This window comes from Onychostoma macrolepis, chromosome 20 (assembly GCF_012432095.1).
Source record: "Onychostoma macrolepis isolate SWU-2019 chromosome 20, ASM1243209v1, whole genome shotgun sequence".
In the NCBI taxonomy this organism is placed as follows: Eukaryota; Metazoa; Chordata; class Actinopteri; order Cypriniformes; family Cyprinidae; genus Onychostoma; species Onychostoma macrolepis.
The window spans coordinates 21,032,036-21,048,444 of record NC_081174.1 but is presented as its reverse complement, the minus strand read 5'-3'; the positions used below and the strand labels follow the sequence as shown (position 1 = coordinate 21,048,444).

The 16,409-nt window shown below is 36.9% G+C and overlaps 1 protein-coding gene across 3 annotated transcripts; it reads right to left on the bottom strand.

The window, feature by feature from the left end:
- Window positions 1-4,084: 4,084 nt before the first annotated feature.
- Window positions 4,085-10,807, bottom strand: LOC131526645 (potassium voltage-gated channel subfamily F member 1-like). 3 transcript variants are annotated; one of them, XM_058755000.1, is made up of 2 exons: window positions 9,621-10,807; window positions 4,085-5,759 (listed from the first exon to the last, which is right to left on the bottom strand). In XM_058755000.1, exon 2 carries the CDS (start codon window positions 5,752-5,754, stop codon window positions 4,366-4,368), a length of 1,389 nt encoding a protein of 462 aa, XP_058610983.1. In that variant the 5' UTR covers window positions 5,755-5,759; window positions 9,621-10,807; the 3' UTR covers window positions 4,085-4,365. The 3 variants fall into 3 exon arrangements, with proteins under 3 accessions (XP_058610983.1, XP_058610984.1, XP_058610982.1); XM_058755001.1 differs by lacking the exon at window positions 9,621-10,807 and adding an exon at window positions 6,837-7,162; XM_058754999.1 differs by lacking the exon at window positions 9,621-10,807 and adding an exon at window positions 7,761-8,891 and having other exon boundaries at window positions 4,086-5,759.
- Between the last annotated feature and the right edge of the window lie 5,602 nt (window positions 10,808-16,409).

Sequence of the window (16,409 nt, the reverse complement as noted above, 5' to 3'; positions counted from 1 at the left end):
TAGCAGGGAAGTGCAGAGAGTTCCTCAGGGGCAGGGGCTCAAATGTAAAATAGGGGAAATGTAAAAACAAAAACAACAACAACAAAAAAAAAAAAAACATGGAAACCTGTGATTCTTTTTTCAGGATTCTTTGATGAATAAAAAGTTAAAAAAGAACAGCATTTATTTAAAATTCATTTATCTGCTTGAGGTCAGTATTTTATTTTTTTTTGAACGAAATTAGCTTTTATTCAACAAGGATTTGTTAAATTGATAGAAACAGTGATAGTAAAGATTGGTATTGTTAGAAAATTGTTGAATAAATTGTTTTTATTTTTATTTTTTACTTTTTATGAATTAACCCCAAAAAGTACATATCACAGGTTCCAAAAAATAAATAAGTAAATAAATATATAAAAAATAAAAATAAGCAGCACAACTGTTTACAACACTGATAATAAATCAGCATATTAGAATTATTTCTGAAGGATCATGCACTGAAAACTGGAGTAATGATGCTGAAAATTCAGCTTTGATCACAGGAATAAATTATATTTTAAAGTATATTAAAATAGAAAAACATTCTTTTAAATTGTAATAATATTTCACAATATTACAGTTTTTTCTGTATTTATGATCAGATAAATTCAGGCTTGATGAGCATAAGACATAATGCTGCATAATTATCAAAAATTGTAATATAATAAAGCCCTTTCACGTCACCATTTCACCTGCCTACACTTCACATAATGGGCCTGTAGGTGACACTTGGGCTTCATTAACTATAGTTTCATGGGTGTATCATAAATACAGGTGCATCTCAATAAATTAGAATGTCGTGGAAAAGTTCATTTATTTCAGTAACTCAACTCAAATTGTGAAACTCGTGTATTAAATAAATTCAATGCACATAGACTGAAGTAGTTTAAGTCTTTGGTTCTTTTAATTGTGATGATTTTGGCTCACATTTAACAAAAACCCACTAATTCACTCTCTCAACAAATTAGAATATGGTGACATGCCAATCAGCTAATCAACTCAAAACACCTGCAAATGTTTCCTGAGCCTTCAAAATGGTCTCTCAGTTTGGTTCACTAGGCTACACAATCATGGGGAAGACTGCTGATCTGACAGTTGTCCAGAAGACAATCATTGACACCCTTCACAAGGAGGGTAAGCCACAAACATTCATTGCCAAAGAAGATGCCTGTTCACAGAGTGCTGAATCCAAGCATGTTAACAGAAAGTTGAGTGGAAGGAAAAAGTGTGGAAGAAAAAGATCGATCAAGAATTTGGGTGAACTTCACAAGGAATGGACTGAGGCTGGGGTAAAGGCATCAAGAGCCACCACACACAGACGTGTCAAGGAATTTGGCTACAGTTGTCGTATTCCTCTTGTTAAGCCACTCCTGAACCACAGACAAGGTCAGAGGCTGGTGTTGGTCCATTGTGTTTTTTGAAAACCAAAGTCACTGTACCCGTTTACCAAGATATTTTATTTTCCAGCAGGATTTGGCACCTGCCCACACTGCCATAAGCACCAAAAGTTGGTTAAATGACTATGGTGTTGGTGTGCTTGACTGGCCAGCAAACTCACTAGACCTGAACCCCATATAGAATCTATGGGGTATTGTCAAGAGGAAAATAAGAAACAAGAGACCAAAAAATGCAGATGAGCTGAAGGCCACTGTCAAAGAAACCTGGGCTTCCATACCACCTCAGCAGTGCCACAAACTGATCACCTCCATACCACGCCGAATTGAGGCAGTAATTAAAGCAAAAGGAGCCCCTACCATTGAGTACATATACAGTAAATGAACATACTTTCCAGAAGGCCAACAATTCACTAAAAATGTTATGAAGTATTCTAATTAGTTGAGATAGTGAATTGGTGGGTTTTTGTTAAATGTGAGCCAAAATCATCACAATTAAAAGAACCAAAGACTTAAACTACTTCCGTCTGTGTGCATTGAATTTATTTAATACACGAGTTTCACAATTTGAGTTGAATTACTGAAATAAATGAACTTTTCCACGACATTCTAATTCATTGAATTTCACCTGTATAAGTGAATTGAATACTGATTACCATTGTTGCGACTTTTCGCGCTGCAAGGTTTTGCGCCTGCTTTTGGTCATTTAGCATCCATTTTCTCAGCGATGTAATTTGATTTATAAAATGAGACAAACTGCAGATCCAGATCGCTCCACAAATAAGCTCGTCTGTCCCATGACATTTTCAACTGATTTATGAATAAGAACGGAAAATGACCGCTCCACATTATTGTCCAATGAAATTTGAACTTGTGCCAGATCATGATTGGTTGGTGTATTATAACCTATATAGGACATGACAAACGGATTTTTAATGAAATCGACAGACTAGCTTTGATTATTGATGAAAAAAAGTTTAAAATATTGTTTGGTTTATTTTTCCTTCCGTCGATCTATTCACTGAAAGAAACATATGTGACCCTGCACCACAAAACCAGTCTTAAGTGTCAATTTTTCGAAACTGAGATTTATACATCATCTGAAAGCTGAATAAATAAGCTTTCCATAAAGTTGTCCAAATGAAGTTCTTAGCAATGCATATTACTAATCAAAAATGAAGTTTTTATACATTTACGGTAAGAAATTTACAAAATATCTTCATGGAACATGATCTTTACTTAATATCCTAATGATTTTTGGCATAAAAGAAAAATTTATAATTTTGACCCATACAATGTATTTTTGGCTATTGTTACAAATATACCCCAGCGACTTGAGACTGGCTTTGTGGTCCAGGGTCACATATATGGCTCGAGAGCCTCGGTTTCCGAACAGACTGCGGAATATCAGTCACTCGAGCAAAACGCACGCAACCCATAGCAACGCCTCAGATTGACAGATATGTAAAAATAAACATGAATTTTCCGACTTTTGAGCGATTAGTTACTGTTTTGTACACATTGTCTTGTTAATTATAATTCAAATGCATTTCGTTTTATTGACCACAATATCATTGCTATTTGTCTGAGAGGGGCACTTTTGAATAATTTTGAAAAGGGCAGTCCCCCCGCATTAATAAAGTCGAGTGCTCCACTTTATAAATAATGTTCTAATGCAAATGGTCAACTGTGATAAAAAAAAAAAAAAAAAAATGAATAAATAAAAACAAAAAAAACTTACATGTTTGGATCAAAACCTCTGAAGAAAGTCTTTAAAAGCTTCTGACTTCAGCTGCATGATTCCCGCGTGTAGAGCAGAATAAATCCGAAAGAGCGCAACATGAGTAAAGACGGATGACAGGAGCAGAACTAAGGTGTGTGGAGTGTGTGTGTGTGTGTGTGTGTAGGGATGGAGCAGGCGTGATGGGAGGGGTGGAGAGTCATAAATTGTTTTCGGGTTTAAGGACCATGGGACAGGCTGCAACTCGTAGTCATAAAACATATACTCTCTTACTGTGGTTATAATTGATGGGGGTACATTTAAAAAATATAGACTTACGACATCTCATGGCACTCACACATTCTTAAATTTTTTTTACACTCATACAGTTTTTTATAACATATTATTTCAATTATAGAAATGTTTCGAATGTAAAATTCGATCAAACGTAAGCTTTCTTTTGTAAAATACTGCTTTCTCCACTCAGTACAAATAAATGCACACTAGAAAGCACTTTAATAAGTTATGCTTGTCGTTTGTGTCAAACAGCAGTCGTCCAATGGTATGTAAGCACGCAGCACGCAGCTCAATTTTGTGTTGAAATATCTCGCTCTAGTGTTGAAAAGTTGAAACTGCAGGGCAACAAGTTGTGCCACGTGATAAAACTGGAATACCCTGACTCACTTTCGCCGTCCACACGCTGCTTGTATGTTCATCTTTATCAGTCAATTTTTAATACAAATATTTTCTCACTATTTAAAGCGTCGATAATGTTTATTTCATCCCAATAACTTCAACATAAAATTTCAAGCAGTGTTGGAATATTTATTTCTCAGTCATACCGATTCCAAATAAATTACTATTTGGTATTAAAATAATCACATTATAATGATTTTACATTTTAAAATCTATGAGTTTTGATTACTGGCATGAAAGGATTTATTTATTTAGATTTTTAATGCTCTGAGCCAGCACCGTTATTCTCTGAAAGAGATGGATCACATTAGCCACTGGATAGATGGATAGATAGATAGATAGATAGATAGATAGATAGATAGATAGATAGAGTACAAACGAACGTACGAGCGATAGATGTTATTGATTGGTTTTTATTTCCTAAGTATTTTATTATTTTGAAGTTGATGAATCACTCTCTGGGTGGTCTTGCATTTGTAGACAGTTGGTCTTTGGACGCATTTGCTGTATCAGTAATGGGATATACAGGTCACTTCGTTAGACGGACACACCAGCACTATCCCACACCGAGCTGTTGCCAACCGAAGCCTGTGATGGCATTTTTGTAGATTCCGGACACTCCTGCGCTTCATCCTTCATGTGTAACGCCATGAGTTCAATCTCATGCTTTGCAGTGGTTTCTAGCACACGCTGCTTATTGTAAACAATGATGAAGTTGTGAATGATCACGTGTATTGGTAAGGCGATAGCTATGATTCCACACAGGAAACTTGCAGCGGCATTACACCTGCCCAGCGTTGTTTTAGGATAGATGTCTCCATAACCCACAGTGGTCATGGCAATGATACCCCACCAAAGGGACTGTGGGATGCTGGTGAACATGGTCTCCGGGTGGCTGTGCTCCAAAGTGTACCCCAGTGCAGAGAACAAGAAAATTCCCACGGTCATATACATGAGCATCACACCTAGTTCTTTCAAGCTGCTTTTGAGTGCCACGGCGAGAGCTTGCAGACCTGCTGAGTGGCGCGCGAATTTGAAAATGCGCACAATGCGCAAAATGCGCAATGCCTGCACTGCCTGTTGCACATCGGCCAGCTCCGTCTGAGCAGCACCCAGAATCAACACCACGTAGAACGGCATGATGGCTAGAAAGTCTACTATATTCATGAAGGAAAACACAAAGCGCAACTGGTTCGAAGAGGACAGGAAACGCAAAATGTATTCCACTGTGAACCAGATAATGCAAGCCATCTCGATGGACTCAAGGGTCGGGTGTTCCACGAGGTTACCCTGGGTATCTTCCACTGGCAGCTCCGGGATGGTCCCCACGCACATGACCACAGAGGAGAGCAGGATCAACGCAAACGACCCCACTGCGATTACGCGCGCGGCTAAAGATGACTCTGGTTTCTCCATGAGTTTCCGCAGGAATGCTTGACACCTCTGGCCTCTTGTGACCGTTGCATCATCCTCCAGGTCATCCAGGATGGTCTTAACCTTCTCTGCTATTTCTGCCAGCTCGGTTTGCACCTCATTTAAACTACTTATACAGCATTCGTCCAGATACTTTGCGTTGATCCCCCAATAGTCCATCTCTCTTATGAAGCGCATGGGACAGATTCCTCGCTTCATATGAATCTCTTTGTAGTAATATAGCTCTAGGATGCATTTGAAGGCCTCTGGGTCTCTGTCGAAGTAAAACTCTCGCTTTAAGTCGTCATAGTCATCACAGAGCGCGCAGAGATCTTCTTGTGTGGAATGCGTGGCTCGGTTCACCAGCTCCGCCAAACGCGTCTCGGGATATCGGTTCAGCACGTCCCTGTAGAGAATGTGCTTGACGCCACCGATATTCACAGCAATCTCAGTCTCCTCACTCGCCTCTGAGCCGTTACAGTCTGAGGAAGGAGTCCTTGGGAAGTCCCACATGTCAACTGAAAATGAATGAATGAATGAATGAATTTATACAGGTGCATCTCAAAAAATTTGAATTCTTTTTTTTTTTTGTAACATTTCATAAAGTGAAACTTTCATATATTCTAAATTCATTAGATGTAAAGTAAAACAATTAAAACGTTTTTTTTTGTTTTCATTTTGATTATTAGAGCTTCCAGCTCATGAAAGTCAAAAATCCAGTATCTCAAAATTAGTGCTGTCAAACGATTAATCACGATTAAATCACATCCAAAATAAGTTTTTGTTTACATAATATATGTATGTGTACTGTGTATATTTATTATGTATATATAAATACACACACATACAGTACAGCTCCTTTAGCACAAATGACAGCATCAGTGAGGTGTGGCATCGAAGCGATCTGCGTATGGCACTGCTGAGGCACTATTGAGCCTTCAGCTCGTCTGTATTGTTGGATCGACTGTTTCTCATCTTTCTCTTTCTCCTTCTGCACCACTTATCTGTGGGGTACCTCAGAGGTTCCTCTTAGGGCCTATTTTATTTTGTTTGTATACCGCGAGACTGCTGACAGGTACTAAGAGGAGAGAAAGAATTTCTCCAGTCTTAGCACCTCTTCATTGGTTACCAGTGCAGCATAGGATCCTGTTTAAGACTTTATTATTTCTGTACAATGCATTAAATGGTCTAGCCCCATCATACTTGTTCGAACTTCTCAGCTATCGGCAATCCTTGTAGTCTCTCAAATCCTCTGATAAGCTTTTCTTGCTTATACCTCGCTCTCGCTTGAAATCAGAGGGAGATCTGGCTTTTTTAGCCAGTCCTAGGGTGGGTTGCACCAACAAGGATTAAGCTTAAATCTAGATTAAATCAAGGTTTATCTAATAATTCTGTTGCACCAAACTTTAAACCTTGTTTAAAAATAAGCAGGTTTACATTTAAACCATCAGTTTGATCCTGGATTTATTGTATATTTAAAATAGATTAACTTTAATCCTGTTGCTCCATAACTTTAAACTCAGATTTAAATCTCAATTAAGGATTAACTTTAAATTTACAGTTGAGGAGCTTTAAATACAATAAAGTGCACTTACAGTTACAGTATGTGGCTGATTGAACAAAGACAGAAACAGTGGGTGTGTCCTCAGGTCTCAGAGGGGTGTTTTTTATAAATAAAAATTAAAATTAAAGCGCACTGAGCCCGCAGATTGTGAGGGTCGTGGCAGCATGTAGTAAACTCGCGTCTGCTATCGAGTCCGGGATGTGAATCCGTCACTTATCTCGGCGTACGACAAAAGAAAAGACAGGATCGCGGCCGCGCCTCTCGTTTCTCACAGCCGCTCCACAAGCGATCAAACGGAAGGGGCGCCGCTGTCACGAGCGGAGGTAGTCATTCCATGAATCATGCCAGTTATTTTTTTCTTATCTCGGTTGTTTTGTCATAAGCTATACTCCATTAATTGATACAATAAATATATATTTCCAAGATGATCAAATCCGTATGCACTGCCTCAAAGGTTTTCATTGCTTGCTTGATCAGTCGTTTGATCAACGGTCTCTACATAACGTTAGTGGTTTATAAAGACGGCGGACCTTTTAGTGTATTTCCCTTATCGACCAAAGCAACTTCAGAGACAGAGGATAAGGAATATTAACATTGTTGTTGTTTAATTACATGACAAATCCATCATGGCGGAGAAAATTAATCGTAGATGGAGGTTTTAATCGCAGGTTAGATTTCTAATCCCCGATTTGTTAATCTAAATTTAAAATTAAGTGGTGCAACACAACTCGATTTAAAATAAAACCCAGATCAACAAATCCTTGATTAGCTCTAAACTTTGCTTAATTTAATCCTTGTTGGTGCAACCCACCCAGGATATTTAAAAAAAAAAAAACATGCCCGTAACTTGTTTGTTAAACCTTAATTTATGCTACTATGGTTTAAAAAAAAAAAAAAAAACTGCGATTAAGTTTGAACACCTTCAAACTGAAAGGTCATTTGTGATTTAACTTACTTATGTTTGGACTGCAATCTGTAAAGAAAGTCTTCAAAGTCTCATCTTCATGCCACTGCTTTTCCATAGCTCTTCTATGTTAATATGCGCTAAAACAGACGTCTTTGACCGTTGCACTTGCATCTTTTGAAGTCGGGAGACTGTGTTTCCCCCATTCCAATCTCACTTAAAGAGCATATTCCAGATTAGAGACTACAGTGAGTCGATGTATAGAAAAATAATGTAGGAACTAGATTTTCTTTAAAATACGCTAGTAAGGCTTCTGGAGTCGTTTTAGTGAGAGAATTTTACTTCCGCATCTGAAATCCGCCAAAACCGGAAGTGACGTAACGAGAGGGAGCTGGAGATCTGTCCACGTTAACTATAGGAAAACAATGGATCGCAACGACAGTTCGGACGCTGAGGAAATCTTAAATGTTTATTTACACTCGTATGACGGACCACAGATAAAATTATGAGCAGGGACAGGTCAGGATTAGACAGAACAACGGTCAGAGGAGACAGATTGAGTTAATGCGTGAGGAGAACAGGGCAGGTGTCATGGTGAGAGACCAGTGTTAGCTAACAATATGTAATCAGGCAATAGCAAAGCTAGTATTGGTCATCTATGAGTATTGATACTTAACAGTAACAGAAACAAATAAGCGTTGATCAGGCATGTCACGCTCTTAATATCCGACACTAACGTTACTTGATATAGCGGTGTCTCATCACCGCAGGAGAGAGAGATAAACACGCTTTTGTTTCATTAAGTGTTTGTGTGGTAAATGCGAGGCCATGGTCACAGCTGAGGAACGTCAGTGCTGCAGGGAGTTGGATGCATACCGGGCCTTATGGAGAATGTGACCCCCACACTTGATGTGCAGTGTCTGACTCTGCTCCCAGGCTTTGAGGCTTGCTGTCTGAACCCATGTGCTACAGATAGCCAATAGAGTTCTGTTCAGTTGATTCTGTCAACTCAAATCTACAGACTGGCTCTGATCTTTGGCAACTAGCATCAGCTTCTCCAGACTAAATCTGTGGAAAATCGGGGCAATAATCATGTAGTGTAAGAGACTATAGATAAGTTGACATCCATTTAAAAAGAGGTTTCATAATGAGGCTAGTTTCTGTGTTCATCCCCATGAATTAAATGTTTTATTGGTTTGTTTTATTTGATTTTTGAATTTGTGTTACTTAGCTGATATTGCAGTGTGCTTAAATGACACTTCACTATGAATATATAATTGATCAAATTGAATGCCTTGTTGCTTGATTTTAGTGTTCTATTTTTTGTGATTGGCTTTTTACCTTCAAAAATATATATATATATTTTACAATTATTCTTTAAAAATTTAAATTTTAAATTTATTTTACCATAACTTTTTGTACTGAAACCAATATCTTGTGCACTAAAAATTACTCTATGTAGATTTTGGTGAGCTTAATAGGTACGTTTACCCTACTACCGAAAGAAAAACATACCATCTGACCCATTTAAAAACCTTTCAGTCGTGGCCTAATGGTTAGGGAGTCGGGCTTGTAATCTGAAGGTTGCCAGTTCAATTCTCGCGCCGGCAGGAATTGAAGGTGGGGATTGTGAATGAACAGCACTCTCTCCACCTTCGATACCATGACTAAGGTGCCCTTGAGCAAGGCACCGAACCCCTAATTGCTCCCCGGGCGCTGGAGCAATAGCTGCCCACTGCTCCGGGTGTGTGTTCACTGTGTGTGCATTTGTTCACTACTCACTGCTGTGTGTGTGCACTTGGATGGGTTAAATGCAGATCACTAATTTTGAGTATGGGTCACCACATATATGTAATAAATACGCTCTCAGACGGCATATGATGGGAGAAGCAAGCAAAAGTTTAAGATCACATTAAGACCATGCTTTTCCACTTGGCCTCCATCACATCTGCATCTCCATTAGGAGTGGAAGCTGCAGTCCAGTAGAGGTGGTTCATAACAGCTGGCCTCCACTGCTTCAGATCTTCACACTCCCATCTTCCAAAGCCTTATAAACACACCACATGACAAAAAATTACCAATTAGCTGTGCAAACAATGTTACTAAGCTGTCACTAGACTTGATGGTTATAATATTAGCAAACAGGTTAACTTACCAGCTATGCCTTCTCATATGGTAACGTTTTTACACGGTTTTTAAAAATATAACGATATTGCTAATGCTTAGCTGCGGTGATTTCCAACAACTTATATACATATCGTTGTGTCTCATTATTTAAATAATTATGTTCACTGATTTGGTAGTTAGCAAATGACTTAAACAAGACTTAAGGTGCACGGTTGACATTTTCGTGGAGCAGCATCTCTGACGGATCCGTGAGCATCATGTCTCCCGCCGGTGTTCTGACGATTTGTGCTACCTGCTCGGATTGTGCTACCTCCCATTAAATAGATAGGTAGCACAAATCGATAGCGAAAAATGCTAACTATCAGATTGTGCTACCAGCATCTTATTCATGTGGTTTGAGGCTTTTTTTAATGTCCATACCTACCCATACCCTAAACCTACCCGTTCACACCTACCCTTACCCCAAACTTACCCTTAAAACAATGCAAATATATTATTGGTAGCACAATCTGATAGGTAGCATGTTTTGTCGGTACACCGGCAGCCGAACACAGGCGGACCGGGATCCGATGAAGCTGCTGTGTGCCCCGAAGGAACCGCACCAGCTCGGCGTCTCACTCGCTTCTTGCTTCGGTATCCCATGTTGAACTATATCATATCGCCGGGATGATAATCTTCGCTAAGTTACACACCAACGCGTTGTTTGAAGCAGATGCATTAGTGATGTCCAGTCTCTTCAGCTGCACAAACGCACCGAGGCCCGGAAGATACCGTCCTATTTCTTGTTAGGAAATCTGTGGACTCGATGTCCTGACAGCGTGGTTAAGTTGGTTTTGTTTTCGATATTCGTGACACATTCAGCGATTAAACGCCAATAACTTCAAAACGACTTGCTCTAAAAAAACCTAAACAGTGTGACCGTCAAAAGGGCAACGCTGAAAATGTTTCACAGCCTTTTTTTCAGTATTTTCACTCTCTATATAAGCACTGCCCCGCACAAGCCGAGCTCGCTTTCAGTAAGGGACCGTGGGGAAAGTGCAAGTTTTCTTAGTTTTTTTGATATAGCTCAGTGGGCGTTGTTTTTGTAATAGCTTCTTAGTTAAAGGGCCTATATAGACATGAGACCCACTGTCAGTCAATAGAGGGGGACAGTGGGTATCTTTCACAACCTTCCATTTTACCCCTACTGGTAGAAAAGGGAATTGCATGTCAAAATTTATACGCAAATGATGATAATTTGCTGTATTTTAGAGATGGACAAACACGAACATAAGCGGCTGATTTTATGTTTTAAAGCACAACCGTTTTTTGTTGTTGTTTAAAGAGATGAGTTGTTGCCTAGGTTGCTCAATGCCTCACAAACTTGTAGGTTAAAAGTGCTAATAAAATGTTTTCATGGCAAGCTCAATGCTTCCTTGTTTATATCTTAATAAAATATTTGAGCCTATATTGATTATCTTACAGTTTTTAAAGGTTCCTATCTTATAGTAAATAAGTGTCCGTGACATCAGATATTAGTGGCTAGTGGCTGATTACGGAATTGCATGTCCAAAATTAAACTTCTTTTTGAAATAACTTTCGTCAGCAGGAAGATAGAGACATGAGACCAGTTCCATTCAATAGAGGGGGACAGTGGACATTTTTCACAACTTATTTTTTACTCCTACTGGTAGAAAAGGGAATTGCATATCCAAAATTAACATTCTTTTTGTAATAACTTTCCTCAGCAGAATGACAGAGTCATGAGACCAGTGCCATTCAATAGAGGGGGACAGTGGACATTTTTCACAACCTATTTTTTTACCTCTACTGGTAGAAAAGGGAATTGCATGTCCAAAATTAACAATCTTTTTGTAATAACTTTTGACCAGTGTCAATCAATAGAGGGAGACAGTGGGCATTTTTCACAACCTTCCATTTCCAAAAGGGAATTGCATGTCCAAAATTAACCTTCATTTTGAAATAACTTTCGTCAGCAGGAAGATAGAGACATGAAACCAGTGCCATTCAATAAAGGGGGACAGTGGGAATCTTTCACAACCTTCCATTTCATTTTGGAACTCAAAAAATGTTTACATCACTGACCAGATGCTTTGTTACAAAAGTGACATTCAGATTTCACATGTTTTCAAGTCTTGAAATTACTTGCTCACAGAATGTGCCTCTCAGTGTGTGAATGCCAAATTAAGTTTTCTTTTGCATGTTATTACTACACTTAGTTGTGTATTTCATATGCTGTCACATCTACCTCATCATCTGGAGATAGAAACTGGCACTCACACTCACATAAACACATAATGATGGGCTTAAAGTCATCATACAGAATTATGAAAATACTGTGGTTTTAATGGATCTTAGTATTCATTTCACAACTTTCATTTTTTTAAATACTTTTTTAACTCTTTATGTTCATTGTTAATTGACATTTATTAATTTATTCTGTTATTCTGTTATAACTTTTTTTTTTTTACAAGCACAGTCATTTTTGCTACAATTTCACGTCATTACAAAAAATGTATTTAACAAATAACCTAATTGACACAACATGCTGTTGTTTTTATTATGTAAAACCTTAATAGAGACAGCAAGATATTATACGTCCAGGCAGATATATCAATAATACATACAACATTTATTAATATTACTATTATGAATGATAGACATAAACTAATATACTAATATTAATGAAAATGAACTATGATTAAAAAGGTTACAAGGTTTGAACATTATTAAAGGTCCTATATGGCATGGTTCTTTATGGAACCCAGTAAAAATGTTTCTATTTAGCACCAAAAAGGATTCTGCTATTGTTACAAGTCGACAAATTCTTTTTTTGGGTACTGTTTAGAACCATTTTACTTAGTTCAAACTGTCGGTAAAGGCAATACATCTTGTCACATTTTCGTATTGTCACATATTTTGGCAGGATTTATTGTTGTTGTATATATTTCTAGACTGATGAATTAATTGATTGATTTCAACATGCCAACATTTTAAATCTACATTCATCAACTTACTAAAAAAAAAAATACTGTCTTGTATAACTTTGAAAAAAAAGAGGCAATTTGTTTAACTTTTTGATTAAAAACAGAAACAATTCAGTATGGAACACATATTCACGATTAAAGTTTACTTTTTATGCTTATTAATAGTTAGTAAGTGTTTAAAGTTGTGTAGTGTTTAAGTTTTGGAATTTGATACCATTAAAGGATGCAGAATTGGATCACACTGAAGGCAGCATTAATATGTGATTTATTAGTACCTATAAACAGCCAATAATCTTTTAATATGCAAAGCTAATCAGCAACTACTTGACAATTAGTTCTACAAATAGCACTTTATTTTACAGTAAAATTATATTTTCATCTTTAAAAATATTCTTGGAATTAAAAAAAATGTAATTGAAAATCTATTTTTGTAAAATTTTTAAATAACGTACATTTAAACAACAACAATGTATATATATATTATAGAAAAAGCAGTTCTAATTGAGTTGCTGACACCAACTGTCAGGGTTGGGGTGAAGGGATGAGACGAGGACTCTTTTTGGGCTTTTATTGAATAATAAAAATAAACAAAACAAGCCAAACTACCCCGTAGAGGAAAGCCAAGGCAAGGCAAGGCAAGCACAAGGACACATCCACAGGAATATATATGACGAACTGGCACAGGACTTCTTCTTCTTTTGGTTTTATGGCGGGTTGCGAACCAACTTCAAAGGTGCATACCGCCACCTACTGTGATGGAGTGTGAAGAGAATTATCTAATTTCTATATCCTATAATATAACCCACAATTCTTGATGAATTTTTTGACTACATTTATTTGTTTCCTTGAATTTGGACTATCATTTAATATATTCGTTATACTGAATTCCCGGCACCCTACTGCCTGAAGATCTTCCTTAAGAATCCTCCTTTCTTTTTCATATGCTTTACATTCCTTAAAAACATGTTCTACCGTCTCATCTAACAAACAAACCTCACATAAACCTGTGTTGTGCTTCCCTATAATGTGTAAAGTGTAATTTAAATTTGAATGTCCTGTTCGTAAATGTGTAAAAATAATTTGTTCTCTTCTACTTAAATTGAAACTTATTTTGCTTTTCTTTACCGTTTTTTGAATCCTATAAAAATACCGCCCCTTATGACATGTATCCCATTCTGTCTGCCATTTCCTATTGCACGCTTCTAAAATTAACTGTTTACCTTCTGCTCTACTGAGTGATATGTTTATGTTTGGCTCTTCCATTTTTAATGATTCTTTTGCCACTTTGTCTGCTTCCTCATTCCCTTGAATTCCCACGTGCGCTGGTACCCACATAAATCGAATTATAATTCTCATTTGTTTTAAACTGTACAACCTGGTCATGATTTCTATTAAAATGTCAGTCCTATTTGTTTCGAAGGATTGTAGACTCTTAAGAACAGCCATTGAATCAGAGCATATTATTACTTTATCAGGTCTAACTTCATAGACCCATTCAAGTGCCATTAAAATCGCTATCATCTCACCCGTATATATTGATGTACCATTTGTTATCCTTCCAGCCTTTTTCACCTCAAACTCTGTAACATAGAAGGCAGCCCCTGTCCTGCCATTATCTACATTCTTTGATCCATCTGTGTATATTTGAAGAAATGAATAATGTGTGTTTTTGATATATTCACTTACATATGTAATTAAACTAACAGCTTCACTCATTTCCCTTCTATTCTCGTGTAATTGTGTATCTATTTCAGGTTGTGCTATTAACCAAGGTGGAATTGGGGACATCATCACTACTGGAGCAAATGACATCAAGTCTAAACCACCTTCAGTAACCCACCCTTTATTTTCCAAGCAAACCCTTTACCGGTTACATTTAAAATTTCCCAGCAGTCATTCAGGACTTCCCTTACAGGATGATTATCCCTTTGTCCCTGAAGATTTATCCAGTATGCCATAGCTAATTTCTGTCTTCTTATATATAATGGCATTTGTGATGTTTCTACTTGCAATACTGCAATTGGCGTGGTTTTAACTGCTCCTATAATAAGTCTTAATGCCTTAGCTTGCATGACATCTAGTTTCTTTAGCAACGTTGATGATGCTGACTCATAAACAATGCATCCATAATCTAGTGTTGATCGCATAAGACCTACATAAATGCCCTTTAATGACTGTTTGTCAGCCCCCCAGTCTTGTCCTGCTACTGCCCTCATTAGGTTTAAAACTTTAACACATTTTTTTAATATATACTCTATTTGATCCTTCCAGGTTAATTTATCATCAAACCACATTCCTAAATACTTAAATTTTGACACTTTCTCTAAAGAAGCCCCATATAATTTTAACCTTTTCTCCCCTTTAATTTTCTTCCTTGTAAATATCTGATAACATGTTTTAGATATTGAAAATTTGAATCCCCATTCGACAGACCACTTTTCAACTATTTCTATGGCTTCCTGAATTTTATCTATATTAAAAGATATATTCCTTCCTCTTTTCCACATAATTCCATCATCTGCATATAATCCAGTGCTAATTCCTGGTGCCACATTTCCAAAAATATCATTTATCATAATATTAAATAATATAGGGCTAATTACACTTCCCTGAGGTGTTCCATTTTCCACACTTTTGATCTGAGATACTTCACCACCAACTTGAACTTGAATTGTTCTATCAAATAAAAAACTTAAAACCCAATTAAACATTCTTCCTTCTATTCCAATTCTCTTCATTTTAATAAGTAACCCCTCTTTCCATAACATGTCATATGCTTTTTCCATATCAAAGTAAACTGCCACTAATCCTTCTTTAACTGCTATAGCTTTTTTTATATCCGTTTCCAGCTTTACTAAAGCATCTACTGTTGATCGACCTTTCCTAAAACCATATTGATTAGGTGCCAATACTCCCTTATTCTCAAGTATATAATTTAATCTATTTACAATCATTTTTTCCATTAATTTACATAAATTTGATGTAAGTGCAATTGGCCTGTAATTCCCTGCTATCGATGCATCTTTACCTGGTTTAGCTATAGGAATTATTATTGCATGTTTCCATGACTTCGGCATTCTTCCTTCTATCCATATCTTATTATATAATTCCAATAATACTTTAAGTATTTTATCATTTGCATATTTAATCATAATATAATAAATTCCATCTTGTCCAGGTGCTGATTGTTTTATTTTGTGTACTACTCTTTTAAGTTCCCATATTTTAAAGTCAGTATCTAATGCTCCTTCGCCATCAGGTCGTTTATTACAAATGTCTTGATGTTGATTTAAAATTTCCTGTCTTTTTATTCTGTAACTCTCATCAAGATTTTCTTTACTATGCGCTTTCTGAAAAGTTTTGACTAATAATTCTGCCTTATCCTTTTCTGTAACAGCTGTCCTTCCTTCTCCTGAAAGTACTGGCATATTTCTGGTTTTATATATTCCACTCATTTTCTTTAACATATTCCATACCTCTCCTAATTCAGTTTCCTTCCCTATAGAACTACAATAATCTCTCCAGTATTTCTTTTTTACCTGTTTAATTGTTTTCCTTGCCTTTGCTCTTTCCCTTTGATATTCTA